The 24,764-nt window shown below is 35.3% G+C and overlaps 1 protein-coding gene across 3 annotated transcripts in view; it reads left to right on the top strand.

Annotated features, from left to right (window-relative positions):
- Nucleotides 1-24,479, top strand: part of SREK1 (splicing regulatory glutamic acid and lysine rich protein 1) — a 32,907-nt gene extending 8,428 nt beyond the window's left edge. Inside the window, exons 2-12 of one of the 3 annotated variants that reach the window (XM_054289188.1) lie at nucleotides 4,260-4,383; nucleotides 4,671-4,786; nucleotides 6,080-6,244; nucleotides 7,189-7,367; nucleotides 7,949-8,079; nucleotides 9,522-9,636; nucleotides 12,466-12,585; nucleotides 14,851-15,378; nucleotides 20,388-20,483; nucleotides 20,949-21,084; nucleotides 22,174-24,479. In XM_054289188.1, the coding sequence (XP_054145163.1) occupies nucleotides 4,724-4,786; nucleotides 6,080-6,244; nucleotides 7,189-7,367; nucleotides 7,949-8,079; nucleotides 9,522-9,636; nucleotides 12,466-12,585; nucleotides 14,851-15,378; nucleotides 20,388-20,483; nucleotides 20,949-21,084; nucleotides 22,174-22,326 (1,686 nt within the window). In that variant the 5' untranslated portion in view covers nucleotides 4,260-4,383; nucleotides 4,671-4,723 and the 3' untranslated portion in view covers nucleotides 22,327-24,479. Of the gene's footprint in view, nucleotides 1-3,722; nucleotides 4,384-4,670; nucleotides 4,787-6,079; nucleotides 6,245-7,188; nucleotides 7,368-7,948; nucleotides 8,080-9,521; nucleotides 9,637-12,465; nucleotides 12,586-14,850; nucleotides 15,379-20,387; nucleotides 20,484-20,948; nucleotides 21,085-22,173 lie in introns of those variants that run through there. The other 2 variants (XM_054289179.1, XM_054289171.1) reach the window with 2 other exon arrangements.
- The last annotated feature ends 285 nt before the right edge of the window (nucleotides 24,480-24,764 follow it).

Here is a 24,764-nt window from a genome sequence, read left to right as displayed (position 1 = left end):
AAGTTGACTTGAAGCTGCTTATGAATGGTGGATGGTATACGGAGAATTTAGAATATGATTCGTTTTTAGTGCTCTGAATTAAGGATAAATTTGATTTGGAATTTAAGTATCTAAATTGTGTAGATGAGTACATTGTGTCAGAAGACAGGAATAGTGTTTTGAGATGCAGTCTTCCATATGTTGTGCTTTATGAGTTTATCTTGGAAAAGAACAGTTAAAATTCTTACTTCTGGAGAAAGCGACTTTAGAAAGTAAAGTTATAATATTTTTCTGCTACTTTCTCTCAGCAGAATGTTCCATTTTATGTTGCACCAGCTGTTTAAAAGAAGGTTTACTATTTATGTCTAACATGATGAATTTAAAATAATTATTTCTGAAATTGAACTTTTATGAATATTGACTGTCATGAAATATTCGCTTACTTCTGATGAAACCTTTCTCCAGTGAGGTCAGTTGGTAGTAAGATTTCATAATTTTTCTTTCTGTAGCTCTCAGAAAAAACTATTTACCACTCATAAGTACAAATGCAGCCTGAAGTTTTGGTTGGAGTGTGTAATGTGAGACACCTTGTCTTTTAACACTGTTACTTGTGGGAAGATTGAATCAGTTATCTTTGTGTGTGTGTGTGTGTTGCACTTTTGACATGCTCTAGTGGTGATTATTTCAGGAAGATGTTTTTAAAAAAACATTAAAGTCAGAAAAAAAAAGGGTTTTTGCAGTCATCCCAGAGTCCCAGAAGCCCTGGCAGTTCATACTGGAGTGACTGATCCCTAAAGGATGTTCTTCTTGTGAAACAGAAGTCTTGGTGGACAAAGTGGTGTGTCTAGTCCTCAGACACTGCTCTTCCCAGCCAGCTGCACTGGGATCTCTTGGTTTCACTCCTTTCACCTGACTCTGCACTGCAGCTGGGAAGAGCTTTGATTTGTGATCTTTGTTTGATTTGGCTGTGACAGTTGTAATTGCCAGTAGCTCTAATCTCTTTGTTCCCTTCTGCTAAACCCACTAAGATTCATGAGTTGGATCTAATAGAAATTATTTTATTTCTAATCATACATGTTCCATTGATGTAAAATAGAAGGAAAATAATGACCTTTTTAATGTTTAAAGTAGACTATGAACTCTTCACTGTTTTTAAAACAAGCAAACTCATTGCAGGAGCGCTTTTGGATGTGAGAGTTAACTGTAGGTTCACTACAAAGAATTGGAAATTAATTTCTTTGGAGTGCTTGAGGAATAAAAATACTGTCACTAGTACTTGTTGGATACAGATGATTCTGTTTAGCCTCCAACAAAATGGGTTCTAGTATGGACTAGGTTGTCTAGGGCTCTTTAGACTAATGGTACACAAAAGTAGCAATCACAACCATGCCTTTAAGCCATGCTGGGACAGCGTACATTTGCTTCCAGATTCTTTTGCGAAGGGGAGAATCAATAAATGGTCATAGAACCTGCAGTTTACTAAGCAGAAGAGCTTCTAAGAAATCTGTCTAAGGATGTGGTATAGATATGGCATAATTATTTTGACTGCTCCCTCATTAGAAAATAAATATCTCCACCTCACTCTTACTCAGATTTTAAATACTATATTCTAAAAATGAAAGTATTATTTTTAAACTAAATTGTCCTAAACTGTTGTGTCATAACCCACATGTTTTGATGTACTCAGTGGGCTTGTATTTCCTTTACAAATACAACCACAGAGGTAAAACTGCAAAATTTAAAGCTTTTAACTCATGAAGTTATTTGGACTTGCATGTTAATTTGTTTTTCAAAACTATTTAAAGAATATGGAGGTAGATACTCAAGATACTGGAGATATATTTTTGTTCCTCCACAATAGTGTTCTCTAGAATTCTTTCAAAACTTGGCACAGACTTAAAAACTGGAAAAGTTTTTCTGAAGAGACAGTCATTGAATATACAGGCAAATTTTCAGGGTTCTGTCTGTAGAAATAGACCCTTTCTCATTCTTGAAAACAAGACAAATGAATCTTTCTTTGTGATGTGGAACTGACCAATTTGATTTTTGTATTTAAAATAGAACTTCACATTGTTGAAAGACCAAAGTATTCTGGAAATAATGCTGCAAACTTTACAATTTACATATGCATGCTGTTCATTCTGGGAGCTGCTAGAGTGGTGAACTTAACTGAAATGTTCAGTGGATTTCTGGAACAATGTTTCAGCAAGTTAATTATTTCAATTATTTCAGTGCTATGATCCATATACTTAAAGTTTATGCTTCTACTGAAGTCGCTTTTTGAACTTGAGTCATTGTCAGTCTTAGTTATATGTGCCTAACTGAGCTCCTGTTTAAAAGGGCTAAATGCTTAAGCGTTTTATAAGTTTACTTGGTTAAGTGTATATTGAATTGGCTGTATGTAAGTGCATACTTAAATTAGGCATATACTTATGTACAGTACTGACCAAGGATCTCCGTTAGCATGCAGACATACCACTATCAGAACCATTTCTACCTTTGGATTTAATTGTGCCATGTCTCTTGATCCATAGAAACATGGAACATGAAACATGCATGGGTAGCTGTTTAATTGCAAGATGTGAACTGTTAAGGATGTTCTGGTTCATTACTCATTTGAAAAAACGAATACTTTGATTTTCAGAACTGGTACATAATTCTGTGCCTAATTTGCATGCACATCTGCTGGAACTCTATATTCAAAAGCCTGTTAGTAGGCCTACATATTAGGCAGGGTACACAGAGTACCTGATACTTTTGAGCAATCAGGCAAATCAGGTACACCTCTCATTGCATGCCTGACTTCAAAATGAGATCTATTGAGAGTGCTGAACATTGTGATGTGGTGGCTTAGATTCATGCATGTTTTTTTAAAAAGTCCTGGAAGTCATTATTGCACAGTTAACTGCTAAGTGCTAATAATTTTCCTGTTTTTCTCTCTTAGTTAGCAAAATTAAGTGGTTTCTTACATGTTGGGTTGCAAAGTGTCTCAAAATTTAACATAAATAAAATAAATGTAAATAGGAAGCATGAAAAAAAGGGGTACTGTTATTTTATCTGTTCTGTTCCACCCATGCTACATATAAATTAAGTTTCCTTTAGATTTGTTTTGTCATTCAGTCATATCCAGCTGTAACCCAAACTTTCCCACAGATCTATAGAGCAGGTTTGCAGCACTTGTTTCTTTTAATTTTTTAAATTAGTATGTTTTTTGTGGTGTCAGTTGGAACTCATATTGCTAAACCTGCATGGTGTTTCGAAACCTACCTTGAATTTTCCTTTTCAATAAGAATATTAATCTTCAAATTTTGGATTTAGATGTTTTGTAAAGGAAACATCCATCTGACATGTTTGTTAAAACATGCAGTTTTAATCAAGGCAGGAAACCACTGGCACATTTTTTCTGCATTACTTGACTATTAAAACAATGTTAAAATAAGAGCATTTACTTATATTAAGATCCATGGGGAAGTACCAAAGGACTCAGTTGGTTAGCATATGTACAGTTATGCCAGTAATTTTGAACAGATTGTAAATACCAGTGTAGTTAGAACTTCCTTCACAAGTTTTTTAGCTTTGTGTTTAATGTTTGTGCCAGTTTTAGTCCCTTTGCGTTTCAAATTTAAAATGTACATTTAATTGTAATCACAATTGTTTAACATTTAATGTTTTTTGTTTTGGAGATATTTTAGGGGTTCATTTAGTAGTCTAATCATGGCTAACATTCAATGAAACCAACATTTAATTCAGATTCGTTATTACTTACTTTTGGTATTACAGGAGGACTATAATCAGGTCAAAATAGCAGGAAGTACTTAGGTTGGGAAAAGAGAGCTAGCTTAGTCTGGTCAAGCTGAAATTATGGTTTTCTTCATTCTCAGTAAATTTAGAGTTAACTTATGAGTTTCAGATAAACTGAGGTGACTAGAATATGACAGTACAAATCTTAAGTTTTTTCTACTCTTCCTTCCTCCACCTTCAACTTCACTTGTAGTGTGTATTCTGTGCGGTCACAGTAGTTCAGTAGTTTATTATTTTATGTTTTATTTATTTTTACATTCTAAGCAGGTAACACCAAAGGAATAAAGAAAAGCACAAATTTCAGTCAGCACATACTTTGGTTTTTTCTTTTTTCTTTTTTTTTCTTTTTTTTTCTTTTTTTTTTCTTTTTTTTTTTTTTTGTTTTCTTTCTTTTGCTGATTTGGTTATTTGCCATTTCTGGGGATTAAACTTTAAAAAATGTTCTTCTTTTCTGTATCTGATGTTCTGTGTGCTATTAGTGATGCAGCCAACACGAACGGTTGTCATGTGTAAAACAACTTTCGATCACCGCGAAAACACCGCCCTGGGAAAGCGTCCATGCTTGATATCGTTTGGTTCATGAACGTTAAGTTTCCAGTACAGGTGACCCATAGCTCAAAGTGTTAAATAATTATATACATTATTCAGTTTTTAAAATAATAATCCATTAATGAGATTGCTAGTCTTTGAAGTTTTGCTCACTTTTGTTTTTCCTAGTAGAGCAGGGTAAAAGGAAAAACTTAAGTTATTTGTTTCTTTGTAAGGATCTGGTAGATAGATTCATTGTTATTTATTACATTTTTAAATGCAAGGGTAATTGTAAAATCATAGAAAGAGTAACATCTGGCTAGTGTTCCAACTCTGTGTAATGCTTTCATTTGCTTCTTCAGGTAAAATCCCAGATGAAGCCAAAGCCCTGTCTCTATTGGCGCCTGCTCCTACTATGACAAGTCTGATGCCCGGTGCAGGGTTGCTTCCTATACCTACGCCAACTCCCTTGACTACAGTAAGTGAAGTTCGGTGTCTGTATATTTTCCAGTTTCCTTTGTTCTCGGTAGCCTTTTCTGTGGACAGGGAATGAGGACTGTCGAGTCAGTGGATGTTGCAGTGAGGGTTTAGCTGTGTTGACTCTTCTGAGGATTGATCAGAAGATATCCATGTACTACCTTCCCAGGGTTTTTCTTTCAGATAACTGTTTTCCAAAATAGTGGGTAAATACTGGTTTTGATTTTTGTTCATTTTTAATTGCTGTCCTACCCTGTAGGGTCATTAATTTGGTCCAGTGGTGGTTACCACTGACAAAAAATTTATTAAAACCTAAGTCACATTGACACCAGTTCTTCAGAATATTAAAGGCTGCAGTAGAGACTTTTCCTTGATATCTCTGTGGCAAGATTTTTGACTGTGAGACTGTCTTAACAATGGTTTCGCTATGAAAAGTAGAGGAGGTTGGTTATGCTATTTTTCTTCCATTTCCTTTTGCCTCTGTAAGCCTTTCTTGGCATCAGCAAGTTGCTCTGGTTTATTGAAGGAAAATTTAAGGTTAAAATAGAGTAGTATTTTCCTTTGTTACATAAAAGAAGGTACTGATGGCTTATTAAGAATTCCCCACACTTCTTAGAAATTAATTTCTTGAAAAGGCAGTTGCTTTCTGGGTAGAGAAAATTCAAGCCAGGAACTCAATGGACCGATTTTGTAGTGATTTTTAAGTGACTTTTTATAACATTTCACAGGAGAGTTTTCCACTTCCAGTTACAAACATGAGAGCTGTATACTTTTCACATTCTCTAAGTATGAGTGGAAGAGCTTAAAACATTCTTTGCATTTCAACTGTAATTAATTTTGTCTTGGGTGATTCATTTGTCCAGAATACGGTTATGTGTCCTTTGATCCTGAGCACTGGAAGTTCCCTTCTTTCCTTGCTGAGCAAGATCTCAGCCATTCCTTATCTAGTCCAAATAATTGTTTCCAAAAACTAAGTATACTAGCAGTGTCTGAAAGAGTCTTACTCAATTTTTTTGACTCTAAGCATTAGAGCCTGTATGTTCTGTGATTAATATAAATCCCTGTCCAGATCTCTTTTGTAAGATGTTAACTGATAACCCACAGAATATCTTAACTACGGAAGCTTCATTTTGGGTAGGTTTTTCTTTAAAAAAAACTGTTGCGCTGTGACCTTTAAAGTATTGCTTGTACTCGTTATATCTGTTTTTGTAGAAGTATTAATCAAGTATTAAGAAATGGAATATCTTTCACCAGTGCTTGGCTGTGAACTGTATTCTGTGCTTGTATTTTCCAGCTGGGTGTTTCACTTGGTACTTTAGGGGCTATACCAGCAGCAGCATTGGATCCTAACATTACGGCACTGGGAGAAATACCACAACCACCAATTATGGGAAATGTGGATCCATCCAAAATTGATGAAATCAGGAGAACAGTCTATGTTGGAAACTTGAATTCTCAGGTAGCTTTTTATTGTTTCTATGTTGTGGAAATACTAACAGAAGGTATGAAAATGTTATCTATGAATTCTAATCTTACATACTAAAACAAAACCCCCTAATTTTTTTTATTCATGATGTTTTGAATTTTGAAGGTTCATGTGCCAGTCAGATTAGACTGGGTGTTGTCAGAATACCAGAGAATCCACTGTAGATCATTTAAAGAAACCTACTTCTAATTGTGGGCTGATTAAATGTACAGTTTGCTTGTGTTAGATGTACAGTCCTCAGAAGTCATGAGATGATGGTAGCAGTCCTCCACAGCACTGTGTAGTTGCTTAAGTACAGTAAGATGGAATGATGTGTCCTGCTGGAAGCTGCACAATTAGCATAAATGTCTTTCAATCAGAAGCTTGGTTTTTTGAACGATGGTCAGATTAATTGAAAAACATTTGCTTTTGACTGATAGCAATGTAAGTATTACATTTCGTAGGTTTTGGCTTCTGAAACAGCTACTGAGTGTAAAAGTACTGTTGATTGTGATGAAATAAAACAGACTGGTAGCTAGAAGAAAGTAAAATCTAAATCCTTCAATATTGTTTGGATTTATTTGCTTTAGTTGATCAAAAGTCACAATTAGTACCTTTGAAACGAGTATAAGGAAATTTCTTACCAGTTACTTCAGATTAGTTACCTAAAAAGTGGAAAATCCCATGTAAATTTCTTTTCTTTTTTTTCACCTAGATGAAGGACTAAGGGCTTGTACTATTTAAGAGTGTAGAATATTCTTTAGATTAATGGAAGAAAGTATACACTTCTTTTTGACTTAAAATGTAACATTCCCAATGATGCTTTGTAATGATGCTGAGATATCATTCCAAAATCCTGTGGCTCTTAGACTACCCAATATATTACGTAATTTTCATTGTATAGTTTACTTCAGCTGAGCTCTTCAACTCTTTCCCAGACTACGACAGCAGATCAGCTGCTTGAATTCTTTAAGCAAGTTGGAGAAGTCAAATTTGTGCGAATGGCAGGTGATGAGACACAACCAACACGATTTGCTTTCGTGGAATTTGCAGACCAAAATTCTGTACCTCGAGCTCTTGCCTTTAATGGAGTTATGTTTGGGGATCGGCCACTGAAGTAAGAAATTAATTATCCATATTACTGTTGAATGAGACATTTCTTTTTATCATTATACACACATTTATGAATTATGTGTAGCAAAATGCTGCGACTAATTTTTTTTCAGTATATGAACCTGTTGTTAACAAACCAAAACATTTTTATCAGTTCCAGTTTCACGGTTTGGCATAAATTTCTCTCAATAGAATATGTATAGCATTGAGTAAAACACATTTATATTAATCTTGAGGTAGTGTAAGCTATAATAGTGAAAAAGATCTTTAAAGTCCATAGTACTAATTAAGTTATCAGTATGATGTGTACGTAGTTAGTAGGTATTAATGTGAAGATTTGATCTGAAATAGAGAAGTAACTTCCTGGACTTCTAAAAATATTGTAACATAAGAATGCTGTGCTGCCTTTCTTTAAAAGTGGTAAGATTTCATAGTAATAAAAGATGATTTGGATACTTGGAACAGATGGGTGTTTTGCTAAACTTTTAAGTTTTTAATTTTATACAAAGTTGTTTCCTTACTTGTTTTTCATTTGCCCTGTTCAGACATTTAAGAATGAAAGGTTGTTATTTTTCTTTAATTTAGGATCAATCACTCCAATAATGCAATAGTGAAGCCTCCTGAAATGACACCACAAGCTGCTGCCAAGGAGCTAGAAGAAGTGATGAAGAGAGTAAGGGAAGCTCAGTCTTTTATATCTGCTGCTATTGAGCCAGGTAGGTATATTGTGTTAATTAATAATTACTTGAACAGGCGCGTTCTGTGTTTACCTTGGTACACGTTTCAAGAGCATTTTCAGACACAAGAGTATCAAGAGCTATTCAGTCAGTACATGTTGGGGAAAAAACCAAAATAATCAAAATTCTGTTCATGCGTCTAAGCAGTGGCAGGAAGCTTTTTATGTCATCGTATCTTGTTTTCGCATGTATGTTCACTGAATGTTTTCAAACATTGCAAATTTAATACTAAATCCGTACTTAATGATGGCACTTTTTAAGTTAAGAGCACTTGAAAACATTTAAAAGAATATGCTTTCTATTTTTTGTTGTCTTTTAGCACTCACTAGTGCCATAGTTTTATGATGAGCGTGAGCTAGCTTGGTTCTGAAAGCTGTAATGTTATGCTTTCCTCATCTATAAGCAGCAAGTGAATTTGGTTTCTTTTTCATGATTCCTAAAGGCTGTATGCATCCTTAAAGCACATGAGATCAGAGAATAAATCTGGGATAAATATTAACATATTGTAAAGGATTTCTTTTCATGGAGATTGTTTCCCTGTTAACACTGACATGCCAACTCAGGGAGGAATGTGGTGTTGTGTTGAGAGGTCAGACATTGCAGTGGTGATTTACGTTGGCTTAAACTGATTGCAAAACTACAGCATAAAAAAAAATCGCAACTTTGTAAACTTTCTGCTTCTTTTCATCAGCAACTTTTTTTTGCCATTCTTATTAACAAACCCAGATATTGTCTTGTATTGGTCAGATAGTGTGGAGTCTTGAGGGTTGTTTGGGGGGAATTATTTTCTATTGGTTTTTTTTGTTTAAAAATAAAAACTCCAGCACTTTATCGCTGTAAAGCAACAGAATAGCAATTAGGCTCTTAACTGTGGTGAGCTCACTGTTAAGGTTTCTATTGACTTTCTGGCCTTCAGTCAGACTTTTCAGCCTGTTCTGTTCTTCCTTTCCTCCTATGAAACAATGTGGAATAAAACATCAGTATTTGTACAGTGTTTGAAATATCTAAAATTACAGACAGTAATACTTATATTCTATGCTTGTTTTCAAAATTATGCCCTCTAAATTTACTCTATTCTTCTCAAGTTATTAAAAAAATAAGAAGGTAATTATATTAAATAAATAGAGCAAAAGGAGGACGTGTTATGATCTTGTGCATTGTGGCAGCAACATAAATCCCACTCATAGTAGAGCTAGCTGTTTATAATTATCTGGTTTATGTGTACTGCTGCAGGATGGCTGCACTCAACGAGTATATGCAATGACTTTCTTGGATGTTTCTGAAGGATATTTGCAAAGAAGGAAGATGTGCAGAGAGTAGGCCCCTTGCAATATATGTGGTACATTCCACTTGTGCCAGATTGTTAACTGGGATCTTTAAATGTTCTGAGCTTACACTGCAAAGTGGTTTTTTCCTCTCAGAGTCTGGAAAGAGCAGTGAAAGAAAAGGCGGTCGATCTCGTTCCCATTCTCGTTCAGAATCCAGGTCTAGCTCAAAATCCCGATCTAGAAGGAAAAGATCACACTCAAAACACAGGTAGGTATGCTTTTTGTTTCAGACATATTGGGATTTTTTGCAAGATCATATTGGGATTTTTTGCAAGGTGCTGGTTACTGATATTTTTTAGTTATAGACAAGTGTTGCTGTAAAGATAATTAACTTGCACCCAGAAGATCAGCATAACCAGAAATTTTCACTGAATAGATACTGTTTTCCTCTAAACCCTGAATGTTTATAGGATTAGTTTCAGTTTAAACATTCTAGAAGGTACGTCCTGTGTCATGTAAAATGAGTTCTGTGGATTTTGGTACATTTTTTGTTTTTGTGCATTAGACTGTGTGTTCAAATAACATTTTGTGACCTGTATTTTGGAGAGAAACCTGCATTTTGTGTATGAAGCATATAACTTACTGGTAACACCTGAGCAGATGGGGTTGGCTGGTTTTTTGACTGGTTTTGGTACTATTCTCAACTTCTAAGTATTGAGTTAATTTTGTCCTGTAAATGTTTTTAAAAAGCATATGGAAAAGGCTTCAGGGGCAGTTTCTCATTTTTCAGGTTTTGTTTGCTTTGCTAAATTTATTCAGTTCTGAAACAGAAAATTATCAGATAATTCTTGAAGATTAGGATTTTTTTCTGTGATTGAAATAGGCTTGTTCTGTGAGAATTATAAAAGCTTCCCAAAATGGTCCAGGTTCTTTCAATGTCACGAGTATATTCTGAGAACCTAGGTAAATAAATTTAAAGATATTTGGCTGTATTGAGGACGAAAAAAACCCCCAAAATTTGGATTGTTATTTGATTGCTTACACTTTTAAACGGTGGATGTTGTCCATATTGCAGCAGCAGCTCTGAGGCATCCTTTCATTCATGTGTTCAAACAAGACGGCTAGGATACTTTTAAATTCAGAAAATCTGGTGAGAGGGAGTTATCATCAATTATACTATCAAATAAATGTGATACAAGTGCAGTCTTCAGTTTTGCAACAGCAGGGAACCACAGCAAGTGTTCTCTAGTGACTTCAAAATGTCAGGTGCCTTTTTAATGCAGGAAGGACCCTTTGGTCACTTCCTTATTGCTTGCTTCTCTGCTATGTCCATAACTGAAGGCATAACTGAAAAACAAACTGGTTTTTGTTCAACAGTGCAGTCATTTCAGTATTATCTTGTATTGGCACAAACCAAGTGAAATTCTAGAAGATAAGCTTTTCTTTCTTTAAATGTGGAAAACCTGTTCCTTAAACAAATGATAATTATTATATTTTACTATGTTATGTTAAATTTTGTAATATTGCCACTGCCACTTTTGAGAACATGCTGAAAAAAAGCCAGTCTGACTTGTTGAAGCAGCTTCATCCATAAAAATAATCTATCCTTACTGCTTCCCTGTTTTACTGTTTTATATAACATCATTTTCATCTCTGTGACATAAAATTTATTGAAGGTTATGCTTTGATTCACATAATTTGCAGTCCAATAAATTGCACTTACAGTTGATTTGTATTTCTCTGCTGATAAGGAGAACAAAGCTGTAGCTAAAAAATGGCTTTCTCTCTTCTTGGTATATTTTACTGATGCCATTTGGAACTACCTAAAAACAGAGGCCAGACAAACTTAAAGGAATAAAAAGCAGTTAGATTTATTGAAAGACTTCGACATACACTTAGGGCAGACAAAGCCCTCCCCAGGGGCTACACCCAAAGTGGACCCAAAGCAGGTCATTGGTTTTCACACTTTTATAAGTTTGGTTTATTTGCATATTGGGGATTAATCTTTCAATTACAGCTTCAAGTAATGAAGTCATTTACCCCAAGTTTGCTTTTCCCCTAACTCACTCTTGTTTACATTTCTCGGGGCCTGAGAAAGTAAGGTGTCCTTGACTCCCAGGCCTGGAGAGGAGTTGCTTTATCTGATCAAAATGGGAGAACAGTAGCTAACACTCTATATGGAGTTATTTAACTAAGGAATTGCAGGATTACAAATGTATGAAAAATATAACAGCTAAAATCGTGAGGCATCATTCAGCTCTGTGTCTTGAGCTGTGGAAGGTAGGTGCGGTTGTTACTTCTTGTACTTCACAGTTCTTCAGGTTTTATTCAGTAATATATGTGATCCTTCTCTCTATGGTAAGTTAAACTTCGTGGTGCCTTGTGAAGCGAAGTATCCAATGATGTGGTTTTCTGAAACTTAACATGCAAATTCAGCTTTTTGTTTTTGTTTCCCTGGGGAAAAGGGTCTTCCAGAAATTAGGGAGTATTTTGGAAAAACAATTTCAAGTGCTGTTCATCAAATCTGCATAAGACTTTTTTAAAAAATCAGAGTATCTACACTTTAATTACAACTGAAATCCATGCTAACAGATCCTTTTATGTGGAAGGGTAACTTGACTTTATGAATTTAAATTACAAGGATGGATAACAGAGCAAGAAGAGATTGTTGCAACCAAAGTCCTCTTTCTTTGATGACTCAGACTTCAGTAAGTGCCTGGGCCTGGAAAGGAAATTAAATGTAATTTATTATTACAATCTGCTGCAAATTGCCAATCAGATTTTATGCAGTGTCATTTTGTAAAGACAACTGTTGTAAATTGTAGTAACTTCTATTTTCTGGATTCATGCAGATTATTACGAAACACTGGTATAACTTAAATGGCTTCAAAGCGCAGCATGTTACATATGGTGAAGCATAAAGTATCCATGTTTCCAAAAACATTTGCTGACAGTATGTTATTACGGTGTCATTCTTGAAGGTGCCAGATAAGAATTTGTGGTGACACAACAAATGTATACTGTCGTGTTGTTGGTTGACTTAATTTGTTTGAAGTTTCCGTATTAAATTATTTTTCTTCTGATATTCTTCATTTAGAAGTAGATCTGGCAATAGATCTCTCTCAAGACACAAGGACAGACGCAGATCCCGAAGTCCTCTGAAAAAACGGTCTAGATCTACAGAAAGAAGGAAATCAAGAAGCTGCTCTCGTTCTCGGTGAGTTCTGTTCCACAACATGGTATTGTCAGCTCAAAATACAGCTTTTGGAAAAAAAAAAAAATTAACAAACCTTTTAGGTTACCATAAAGGGTGGAGTCTCATCTGTGGGACAAAAAGACAGAAAGTAAATTTTAATACTGAGTATAGTGGTCTTGACTATGATAGTTAACTATCTTTCTTGTAGCCTGTAGGGTGCCTCCAGGGGTTAAATGATCACGCTGAGGCACCTGAACTTTGATAGTCTCATCTACATTTGTACTGACAACAAAGCTGACTGAAAAGAAAATTTTGTCAGACTACAACCAATAATTAAGGAATACCCTATGTAGCTTGTGAACCTACTAAAAACTTGATAGTGCTTGTTTGATATGTATCTGTTGAGAAGGTTGAATTCAGTCTGACCTTGATCCTGTATTGTGAGAACGTGTATAAAGTTCTTGTGCATAACCTTTTATTTTCATCTTTGACTTTTCTCGTATTAACAGCAGGAACAAATGCGTATGTCGATTGTATGACATATATATGTTTCAGGATGTGTGTATGTGTGTATTTATCTAGTTTATTAGTTTTTATGTCTCATCATCTAATTATTAGACTGTGACATTTAAACAAGATCATAGTGTAATTTTTTTAGGGATGAAGTAGTGAATTAAGTTCAAATCAAAAGTGCCTGTGTAAATAGCTTCATGAATAGAAGTCTTGGTGTGTTCTTGGTTTCATTTCTGTAATTCCTCTGATTTATTTAAAGGGAGATTTGTACTTAGGTTGTGCAGCTGCCTCTTGTTGTAGGAGCTAAGTTTTGTGGGCAAGAGAGCTGCAAATGTGTGGACCTGTGTGGAAACAAAACTAGATTGCATAGCTGACTGAGTTTTATTATGGATCCTTTTTATTCTCTGTTTCTGCTTTCTGGAGCTTCTTGAGTCTGCTTACTGGAAGGGTGAAGTTCAGTGAAATCTCTTATAAATTAACTAGAAGACATTTCTTGGGAGGCTGTAATGCTGGTATTATGGGGACTCTGTGCTGTTTCATCTTTATGATGTTACATTCCATCTCTGAGACTTCTAATGAAGTACTTGACAGAACCTGATGGGAATCAAAGTTGTCAGTCTGTAGAGTATACAACAATGTGCTGTTAATTTGCAGTTGAGGAGGAGATACAGCAAAACATCACTCAGTTGGAGGAAAGTTTGAGTGCTTTGGATCTTTCATGTGTGAAGGAGTCTCTTTTAGAATCTGTAAAAATATAGAATAGATACCAATATCAGGTAACTTCTGTCAGTCTGGTTCTTCTTGACACAATAAGGCATGCTAATCAATTTTTCCTCTACCTCTTTCTCCTGTTTCTCTCTCTGAACAACTGTTCTTTCATTATGTGTCTCTGTACTAGAGGGAAAAGATGGAGTCTTGCATTTTCAAAGTCCTGTACTAAAATGTTGTTATTAACCAACCAAAGTTGTTAGCTAATTAGTTTTTGTTTGACTTGATAACTTGAACATCAGATGGAATTTTCCTCACTATCCTTTTAATGAACATCTATCATGCTTCCTGTCCCAAAGAAGCTATTTTCCTTTCTTCTGTTTTTACTGTATTAGCGTTTTTTAGTAATTCTCAGATTCCTAGTGACATTACAGATGGTTGAATTGTCTTGATTAATTTTGGATCTTACATTTGCCTTGTAAGGTAATCTGGTGACATTTTGTCCATGTTTTCTTTTTATTTCTATGTATTAAGTGGTGTTGGATTGCCAAGCAGTTAAAGGATATCTGTGTGAGAGAAAACTGTAGAATATGAAGACTTCTGTCAGTTAGCTGTCATTATTCATTTGGCAATGATTAATCTGAAGGCCATTTTATGTGGATACATTTTTAGTAAAGAGTGGATTTACAGATTGTAGAGTTTGTCTCACTCCTGACAAAATACAGAAAATATATGTTTGTATAATTACATAACTGAGGTGAACAGACACATTCTCTCCAAAGTGATGATAGTAGCATCACTTGGAAGATAGTAGTTTGGTTTGGTTTTGGCTTCCCCTCCTCCAGTTTGGTTTCCAAATTTTTCCTAGCTGTATATAGCTGTTTATTTACTAGCTATATATAGCTTTCTCCTATTGTGAACAGGGGTGAAAAATTAAAATATTGAAGAATTACTATTTTTTAACAGAGATGTGCACTTTATCTTGATGTATATTTAAAAGTTAGTTGTAATTTTAATTGGAAAGTTCAAAGATGAATTAATGGGTTTGTGTTTGGCTTTTCACAGGGACAAGAAAAGAGACAAAGAAAAGATCAAAGAAAAAGAAAAGGCCAAAGAAAAAGAGAAAGACAGAGATCGAGACAAGGAGAAGGATAGGGATCGAGACAAAGATAGGGAAAGAGAGCGAGATAAAGAGAGAAATAGGGAGAAGGACAAGGAGAGAGATAAAGAGCGAAGCAAAGATAGAGAGAGAGCCCGAGACAAAGACAGGGACAGGGACAAGGATAAAGATAGGGACAAGGAAAAGGAAAAAGATAAAGATAAGGAAAAAGACAAGGAAGAGGTAGATCATAACAAAGAAAAAGAAGATACTGAGAAAGAAGGAGAGAAGGACAGAGAGAAGATTAAGGACAAGGAGGGAGATAAGGACAAAGGAGGGGACAAAGAAAAGGACAGAGACAAAGAAAAAGAAAAAGATGGGGATAAGGAGAAGGAGCGAGAAAAAGAGAGAGATGATAAAAAGAAGAAAGATAAGAGATCCAGAACACCCCCGAGAAGCTATAGCTCTTCAAGAAGATCTCGTAGCTCCAGCAGGTTTGTTTAGAATTTTTCATGCTTGTTTTTTTTTTTTTTTTTTGACTTTTCAGATCAGTGAGACACCATCCTAACTTTTATGTATTGATGTCACTATAGCTCTTACTAAATAAATTTGTATTATTTCTGTTTTGTAGATTTTCCTTTCAAGTAACATCTGTTATAAGAAGCTCTATATGATGCCTGATATAACAGAGTTTCTTGTTGGGCTGCTGGTGCTTGACTTTTGCATAACCATATTGTATAAACTTTGCGGACAGTAATGAGATTTTTTTTTGTACGTATATGTATGTTACAGACAGCCAAAAGTTCTGACCAGCATCACATACATTATCTTTGCCCTGATGAAAGTTTGAGTCGCTGTTTCATGGTTCTTTCATTACTTACTTACTGCAGCATTTTGGTCTGTAGATCTTGCAAACAGTTGTTTTCTAATACTGCCGCTCTTTGACTGGATGGCTGAACTGCAGGGAGCAAGCGTGTAGGTTGGCTGGCTAGCCTTGGAAGAGACAGATACATTGTTTATCTGATGGCCAGGTGTAAGTTAAAAGTAACATTCCTTTGCCCTGCTGACAATAAGCAGGAAAACAAAGTTGATGTGGCTGTTAGTTTTGGCTCTGAGGGGAGCTTAACTAGCGGGAAGTCTGGATAAATTTGTTACAGCAGAAGGCGGCTGTGAGATTATGAACAATCTCTGTAAGCAAGCTCAGGCATATTCTAAAAGCAGCTAAGTTAAGTTTAGAAGCATTGGTGGATAAAGTCCCCACTATTACATCAGAAATTAGGGAGTTCAGTAGTATTGTACCAGATTTAAACAGCAAACTATATCTGTAACCTTGAGATAATGAAATGCTGAACAAATTGGACAAGTTTTACCTATTGTAATAGTTTCACTAGACAAAAGCAGAGCTCCTCTAGTCCTCGAAATTCTTTAGTTCAGGGTTCATAGAAGGCAAAAAAAGGGTGTAATGGTTTCTGAACATTGTGTTTGTGTTATGAGGTTTATGGCAAAATATTGTTTCTTCATTAAGCATATGCAGCTTCCTATTTAAATGAGTGGAAGACCCACATAGAGATACTTCTGTCAGCTTTGAAACCATTTGTTTCAATCCATAGGCCTCAGAGTTTTGAATTGGATAAATGCATAAAAATATGTAAGAGTTTCACAATATGTATCTTATATAGGAGCCTTGGTGGAAAACCAGGCTCCACTGCCAAATAGTAGGTGTAGTTAGATGGGTGTTACCAAAAACTCATGTTCTAGTTTGCAATAATTTTGCTCCCCCTTAGGAATCTTACTAGTTAAGAAAGTGCTGTGGGAAGGCTCCAATGTCATGTACTTGAGTAAGGAATTCTTAATAAAATTAATGCGTTTCTTCTAGTGCAGTCAAAGTACAAAACTTTTCTTTGATGTAATACAGATATTGTTAAACAAGGGTAGTGTTCTTTTGAAGCTGGACACTTTTTATTATGGATTTACAATTTTTTTTTTCAGATATAACTATCCTTGGAGCATCAATGCAGAGGCCAATACTTGTGAATGTTGTTATCAGGAGCTTAGACAGTGGGACAGAGTGCATCCTCTGTAGCTTTGCAAACAACAAAGAACCAGCTGTGGGGGGAGGCTGATCTGCCATTAGAGAAACTTTAGCAGATGGGAGAAATGAACTAATAGTCATCTCATGGACTTGAACAAAGAGAAAGGACAAGTCCTATGCCCAGGCAGGAATAGTGCCTTTGCACCAATATGGCATGGGGACTTGCTGGCTGCCAGGTCCTTGCAGTCAAGGAAACCAGCAATGTTGTGAGTAGGTCAAGAGAGGTAATTCTTTCCCTCTCTCCTCTGGTAAGGACACATTTAGAATCTTTTTCTGGGCTTCCCATTACAAGACGTTCTGATGTACTGGAGTGAGTCCGGTGAAGGGCCGTGAAGCTGATAAAGGACTTGGAGCTTCCTTCATACAGGGGAATACTGAGGAATCTGGGATTATTTAGCCTGGAAAAGAGAAAGCTGAGGAGCATCTCACTAATATATATGAATATCTGATAAGAGCATGAAGACAGCCAGCAGAGGCCTGTGACAATTAAGAGGTGACAGGCACATATTGAGCTATGGGAAAAAAAGGGGTTTTTTTTCTAGTGTTGAAATTATGGTTTTGCTTGGCAGACTGGAACCAGTTACCTTAAGGGATTGTCTATTCCAACCAAAAATCTGACTGGATATGGCCCTGAATAATGTACTCTGATTGACCCTCTTGTAAGGTGGGGAAGGGATTGTTTGGACTTAGTGATCTTCAGAGGCTTCTTCCAACCTCAGTAATGTCATTGCTCTCTGACAAGCAATTCTGAGTAGGTTGGGTTACATGAGGGGTCTTTGGTGGTGGACATTGCATAGTTGAAATGGTTTCAGACCTTTCCAGTGAAGATCATTCAACAGATAGGTATTTCAGTTGCCTGAATTTCAGTACAGCAGTTGACTGCTGATCATGTAAAATGTGAAATATAAGTGTAAACATAAAATATTGGGCAAATAGTCAACTTTTTGGAGAAGAGGTGAAGGTGGAATAGGACTTACACATGCAGCTGACCTTGCTTTGCTGACTTGCTTTGGCCACAGGTACTGGAAATAAGATGGTTATTTGTGATTCCTGGCTGAAAAAAGAAACAGACCCGGGGAAGTGAAATCAATTGGAAAAGGAGCTGTCTTACAGGCTAGCAGAGCCAGTAGCACCAGATGACATGCAGAATTTTATTTCCATTTATAATTAAGAGACACAGGATCACTATAAAAGTATTCAGAACTTAGTTTTCTTAAATTTTGCTGTTGGTATTGTGTAAGGCATTTAATTAAATGGGTGCACAAAAATCTTTTTATGTGCAAATGTAATAGAGATGGAATCAGATGCAGTGAGAGACAGTTATGATTCTTCAGCTTGAAATAAGAAGAGCAGAAACTGCAAATAAAACTAATTGAATAAGCAGTTTCTACTTCTAACACAATTGCTGAAGTACTTCATTTGCAGGTACGTATGCTAGAAAGCAAAATTAAGTGAGAATGTATTCAGTATAGCTGAAGTAACAGCACTGAGAGAATAATCAATTTTTGGTGTCCTCAATTAAATAAAGGTGATGATCAATGTGGAGATGTTCAAAATGCATGTTAACTAGTGAACAGCTGATTAGTGACTGAGATTTACTACATGAATTTGAGGCTATTTTATATTTTTAGTTTATTAAAGATAAATTAAAAGCTTGCTGAACAAAATACTTCGGAAGTCTTGTCCTGTGCAGCTTCAGGAGGTCACTCTATTGGTTTTGATTGAAAGAGAGTTAAATTTCTTCTAGCAGCTGGTACAGTGCTGGAGTTTTCCTTTTTCTCCTGCTTATTCTCCTCCCCTGGTGGGGTGGAGCTATGGAAGTTGATGGGCAAAGGGGGCAAAAGAAGGCAGAGAATGAGCAAATGCCACTCAGGATTTCGTTGTCATCTGGGGTTAAACCATGACAGTTCTTTTTTGACTTCTTTTGCTTCCTCACCAGTCTCTTCCTTGTTCAGCATTGTCATGCTCTGCCAGGTTTTGTTTTGAGAGTTTAGGAAAGAACATGTTAGTAATTGCAAAAAAATAAAATAATTATACTAAGTAATAATTATAATGGAGAGGACAGAGAGGGATAAAGTCCAAGAGAAGCAAGTGATGCACTACACAACCACTCACCCCTCACTGACCTTTGGCTGTGGGGTTAGCTCTCCTGGCCATGCTTCCTCAGAGTGTCTTGCATACCTGCTTGCTGGCAGAGCATGGGAAACAATGTCCTTTATTTTAGGATAAGTAGCAACTAAAACATCAGTGTATTATCAACATAATTCTCATATTGAATTCAAAACACAGCACTGTTCCAGTTACTAGAGGGAAAGTTATCCTGGCTGAAATCAGGACAGTCACAGTAGATGCTATATGGAGTATCACTGTATGGATTGGTACTGTGATAGGTCAGAGTATCAGTCCATATTGTGATACTGACTGTAATTTAAATGTCCTTTTGTTACTTATCTAATAAGTGTTGATTTCTTGCCTTTTCTAGATATTGAAGATTTAAATATTCACAAATTGCAAAAGCTATTTTGTTTAAAAATAAATGTGCTGTGTCTAGAAGTTTTAAACTTAACTTTTTTTCTTCAGTTGTTCTTCCAATCTGCTTTTCCTGCTTTACAAAGAGTTGACAGGAAAAAAGTAGTCTTATTTTGACAGGTGGCTTCTGTGTTTATGTTAAATGAAGTTGTACTGATTCAGTTTTTGCTTTAATTTAACATGTCCCTCAGTATAAATGGTCAGTTATTTAATGGTTTGTTGTATTCAAGATCAGACTCCATAATGGCAACTTGAGAAACTCCATTTATCTATGTATAACAATTGCTTTGTAAAACACTTCAAGCTCTTCCCTGTGTTACAGAATGATGACATTCTGTTTGCTAAGCAAGGACCACTAGAGAAACAATAGATTTTATTTATTCTGACTTTGACAACAGCTTGGGCTTCACTTTGCACTGTTTTCTTCCAAACCAACTAATTCTAGCTTATACATTTACTGAAGTTGCAGTGATCTTCAGATTGTAATGTTACCTTCTGAATTTCATATTGCTCAAGTTATACGTTTTGTCTTAATATGGCTCCTCATTTAATTGAGTTACTTTCCTGGCTGAAAAACTCTTAACTGATACAGTATTACTGACTTCACTGTGTTTTCATTGTTAACAAGCATATAAGAATTTAAAAAAAAAATTTTTAAGGGGTGAATAGAGTGAATCTTTTTTTCCTACATTGGCCATGCCTTTACCACTAAACTGAAGCATATAAAAATTTTTTTTTGTTTGTACAGTTAATATTTTGTTGGTAATATAGACTGACAAATTCAGTAGATATGTTTAGATCTTTGTAAGAACTTTCTCTTTTTTTCTCCTTTGAATTTATTATTTTTGGGTTTTGATGATACTGAATTTCTTGGTCCCATAGAGAAAGGCGTAAGAGGAAGAGCAGAAGTCCCTCCAAATCTCCTAAAACATCAAAAACAGCAAAAAGAAAGTCTTCACGAACTCCTTCTCCAAGAAGGTCAGTTTGATGTAAACGCAGAAGTTAATGATTAGTAAAGATGGAAGAATTGGTAGCAATTTCACTGTTTTACTGCTTCTGCGCTAATGATTTCAGATTATTTCAGTTGGTCAGTATGATTCAGTTTTAATTTAAAACTAAGTCAGAATTTTAACCAATTTGAGCTCTTGTGTTCTTTCAGTGGCATAATTTCAAATCAATCAGCATTGCAGATTTCTTCAAATCAATAAAATTTCTTTCAGCTGGTACAGATTAAATTGCTTTTTGCTTTGCAGATACAGTGTGTGGTGTATCAAATGTTTAGCTCTCTTCAGCCAAAAAAAATGCCGTATTCTTTGCAAAGAGATTTTTGGTTAAATTTTGGGAGGTTTTTTGAAAGTCCGTGCTGGGTGTTTAGTTTGCAGTCAAATGGTTTTTCTTGTAGTTGGATCAAATCCTAATTTGAATAAAAAATTTCTGAAACAGAAACAAGAAAGAAAAAAAAAGAGAAAGAGATACAAACAATGAAAGAAGAGAAAGAGAACGCTCTACTTCTAAGAAAAAAAGTAGTAAAGAAAAAGAAGGAAAGGAGAAATCGGACAAAAGCACCACTACTTTGAAGGTAAGTTTGTGTGACCAAGTGATCAACAGAATGAAGTGGTATTGTGATGTACTGCAATGAAGCTGTTACTGAAATACTCTCTCTACTTTTTCTCATTTTACTCATTTCTTCTATTTCTTCTGTTGCTTACCAAATTAGTGCTGCTTGAGTTCAGTATTAGCTAGTTGGTGTTAATAGGCCACTTTAAGTGTACATATCTGATCTTCAGTTGACCTGTAGGAGTTCATCTGCTTGGGTTACAGAAACACCTTGTTTATCTTTTGTGTTGTGTGCCCTATGTTAGGACTTGCTTGGCTTCCTACTTTGAGGAGCAGGCAGACTATTGAGTAACAAGTAGTATTCAGGGGTGGCTTGACTGTGAAACTGAAAAGATTACTTCTAAAATAATCTCTAAAATAACCAATTCAATCTCATTGAATTGGTCCTGGTCTGTGCATTGGATTCTATAGCAGTAAAGTTGAAGAGTTGTGAAAGAGTGGTGTAGGATTTCCCCTACAAAATAGGAAGTACTGCAATTAAGAAAAGAAATAGAAATATCTTCAGATTGTTTACTCTTAGTATTTAAATAGCAGCACACCTTTAAAGAGTAGTTAGTTGTGCTCAGAATTACTCAGCTATTACAACACAGCTGGTTTAGGTGACTGTTCAAATGCTTGAGGAAGTATCTTACCCAAGAACTCTAAAAATGCATCAGATACCTGACAAAAAATGAGAAAGAAAAAATGCAGTCCCGTTCTATTGAAAAAATGTTAGTGAAATTTCTGGAGCTGCTTCTCATACTTTCCATGATGCTGCTTGTTCTATAACTTCATGTATGAGTTTATTTTAGTTAATAAAGACAGATCATTCTGTGGCATAATTTCTTGGATGATGGGTTGTTACAAGTGCCGAACTTCAGCCATATGAAAAGAAAGTGTATTTTAAAAAAAGATGGTGGGGCAAAGAAGCTCACACCTCTATTTTAAAATTTGCAGACACAAGATACACATGTCAAAATTTAAACAATAAGATTAATGAGAGTTGGTTTGAAGTCATAGCCTGTAGTGCTAAGAATATTATTTTGTTGTCAAATAATTTTATCTTTGGTAGGACAAAGATAACAATAACGAAGATCAGAATTCAGAAACTGACAAGGAAGTAGACAACAGAGATACACAAAGGACAGATGAAGTCAAGCTACAACAGAACGGAAATTGTCAACCAAACGAAGAAAACCTCTCAATTAAAATGGAAGAGGTTTAAAGCAAAGAATGGACTTCCAATTCTACTAAGGAATGAAATCCAAAGCATTTTATTTCCCAGAACGAGGAAGAAAATGTCAAAGCAATCAACCTGAACGTGTTGATAGTACTAGTAGCTCCTCCAGTTCATGTGATAGCTTTGTTGTCTTCTTGCTGTAAAGCAACAGGGCACTGACCAGTAGTTAATACCATGAAAAGGCAGATGCCATCAGAACTATTCATCTCTGAAAATCCATGCATTTCCATGATGGCTGTACTTGTAAAATGATTTATGTTAAGTTTTGCTATAAGCTGTTACAAATAACTAGAAGCTTAAAGATGTAAACCTGTACTTCCCAAAAAAAGCTGAAGATATGCATTGAAGGTTGTTTAAAATACTGCTTGTTGATGACTTTTGTATTGTTTTGCCCTGTAGGTTAAAAAATCCACAAAAACTTCAATGTGTGCTGTTTGATGTACTTGAAAATGGTGCATAAATATACGCACTTCCTTTCCTTCTAAATGACAACTGTAGGGAAAGGGGGTTTAAGCATAAACATGGTTTTACTGTTCTTGTGTTAAATACTCACAGATTAGTATGTTTTTCATTTGCTCACTGCTTGAGATTCTTAGGGTTTATTATTTGAAATAATTTCTTACTAATATCCCTGAAATTAATATTTCTTTAAAGTATTTGAGCAATGCATGTGCTTTTTCTGTTCCTAGAAGGAACATTGCCATGTTATAGATATTAGGTTAGCTTACAGGGTTATTTTGGGGTTGTTTTGTTGTTTTCTTTGTCTGTAGAGAAGTGAGCACATCTCTATGATTATACCAGAACTTATAGCTTTGTTTTGCAATGTACTGCAGTGTGTCTGTTCAGCTGAAAATAGTACAGGTGCCATTAAGAAAATAAATTTTTCCTTTTTGTTGAAAAAATATGGGAGCACAAGCAGAAGCTTTAGTGCCTTCTTAAAATGTGGTATTTTCTAGAAATGTATATGTGCTGTTACACATTTTTAGTTAAATCTTATATGATCTCTCTTGCTACTTTGCCACCACCATACTGTAGACGAAAATGCAAGTGACTTGCCAGAATGGTTGTTTGATTCACTTGTTAAAATAGTGAAGCTCCATTTTGCTTTTATTTTTTATTCTTAGAAGAGATTTATAAATAAGAGAAAAGATGTAATTTGGGGATCACCACTGTAAAAAAGTAGTAGCTGAATACAAAGTGTGCTCTGATCACCTGCATCAAAGAAAGCTCTTAAGACATATACATTTGGATGGCCTTAATTGTTACCTCTCTGTTATTTTCACTGATACCTGTTGGGCAATGTAAAAGGAATGTCATGCTAAGAAATAGGGGATAAATACTTTGAGGAAGAAGGTTCTAATTTCACAGGGCTTACATAGTAGATATTCTTTTATCATTTTTTGTGGAGAAAGCATGCTAGAAGAGAATCACAAAACAAGTGGTTTTGTCTTGGCAAAACATAGCTTTTGTTCTTTGAAGTAATTTAATTGGTTATATGAGATTTCTGATAAGTTACGCTTTTAAGATGTAATTATAGCTAAAATTGCATAGATTATTTTTACTACAACTTAATGCAATCAAATTATTAATTGCCTTACCTCATAGGAAGTGTTATTTCATTCAGTTCAAATAAAAAACTAAGTCTATTGGCTATTTGCTTTCTACTTGTTTTACTTTTCCTCCGCACAGTTAGTTTTTGCAGTGGAAGGGAAGCATATTGCAGGAATGAAAACTTTGCCCAACTCCTAAGGTAATGAAATCCAGTTTGATTGTGAAGCTGCTTAATCACTCATTTTCTATAAGATTTAACGTTCTTGCCACTGTGTACATTTAAGACAACAGAAAATGCTTTACCATGTAAAGTATAGAACAGCCATTTTTGTGATGTTTAAGCCACATGCTGTTGGCTGGTAAACAGCTAATTCTGATAAAAGAATAAAAAAATGTATGCTTACAGGAAGACTGTGAAAGATTGTGTCTTGCAACAACAGCTGTCTTATTTATGATGTGTAAGTAGCATAGAGCAAAGAGATTGTTTGTATACTTGTTATCTTTGGTACCATTTCACTAATAAAGTAAGTATTTTAGAGGGATGTTTCTGCTGGTACATATTTATTAAAGGATTATTTTTAGACCATCTGGATTTACTCATAGAGCTGCTTTAATTTTAAATGTGGATATTGGTGAAAACATATGTGTATTATTTATGTTTTCTTTGAAAAGCTAAATTTCTCTGTTGAGAAGAACTAGAATTCTTTAAGTGTATCATGTTTTAGCTGGTATTAGTTTGGTTTCTTGAGTTTTTTTTATCCTGAAATAGCATAATTCTATGATGTATCAGTTATAAAATATGTAAAGGATTGTGTATGCTTAGCTGAGAAACATGCCTTTGGAAGTTAATAGTTATGGATGGCAGCCTTAAC

Source organism: Melozone crissalis, unplaced genomic scaffold (assembly GCF_028551555.1).
Source record: "Melozone crissalis strain CALT ecotype California unplaced genomic scaffold, PUWL_Pcris_2 ptg000005l_1, whole genome shotgun sequence".
In the NCBI taxonomy this organism is placed as follows: Eukaryota; Metazoa; Chordata; class Aves; order Passeriformes; family Passerellidae; genus Melozone; species Melozone crissalis.
Note: the sequence above shows the minus strand (reverse complement) of the source record. Positions and strands in the feature narration are given on the sequence as shown.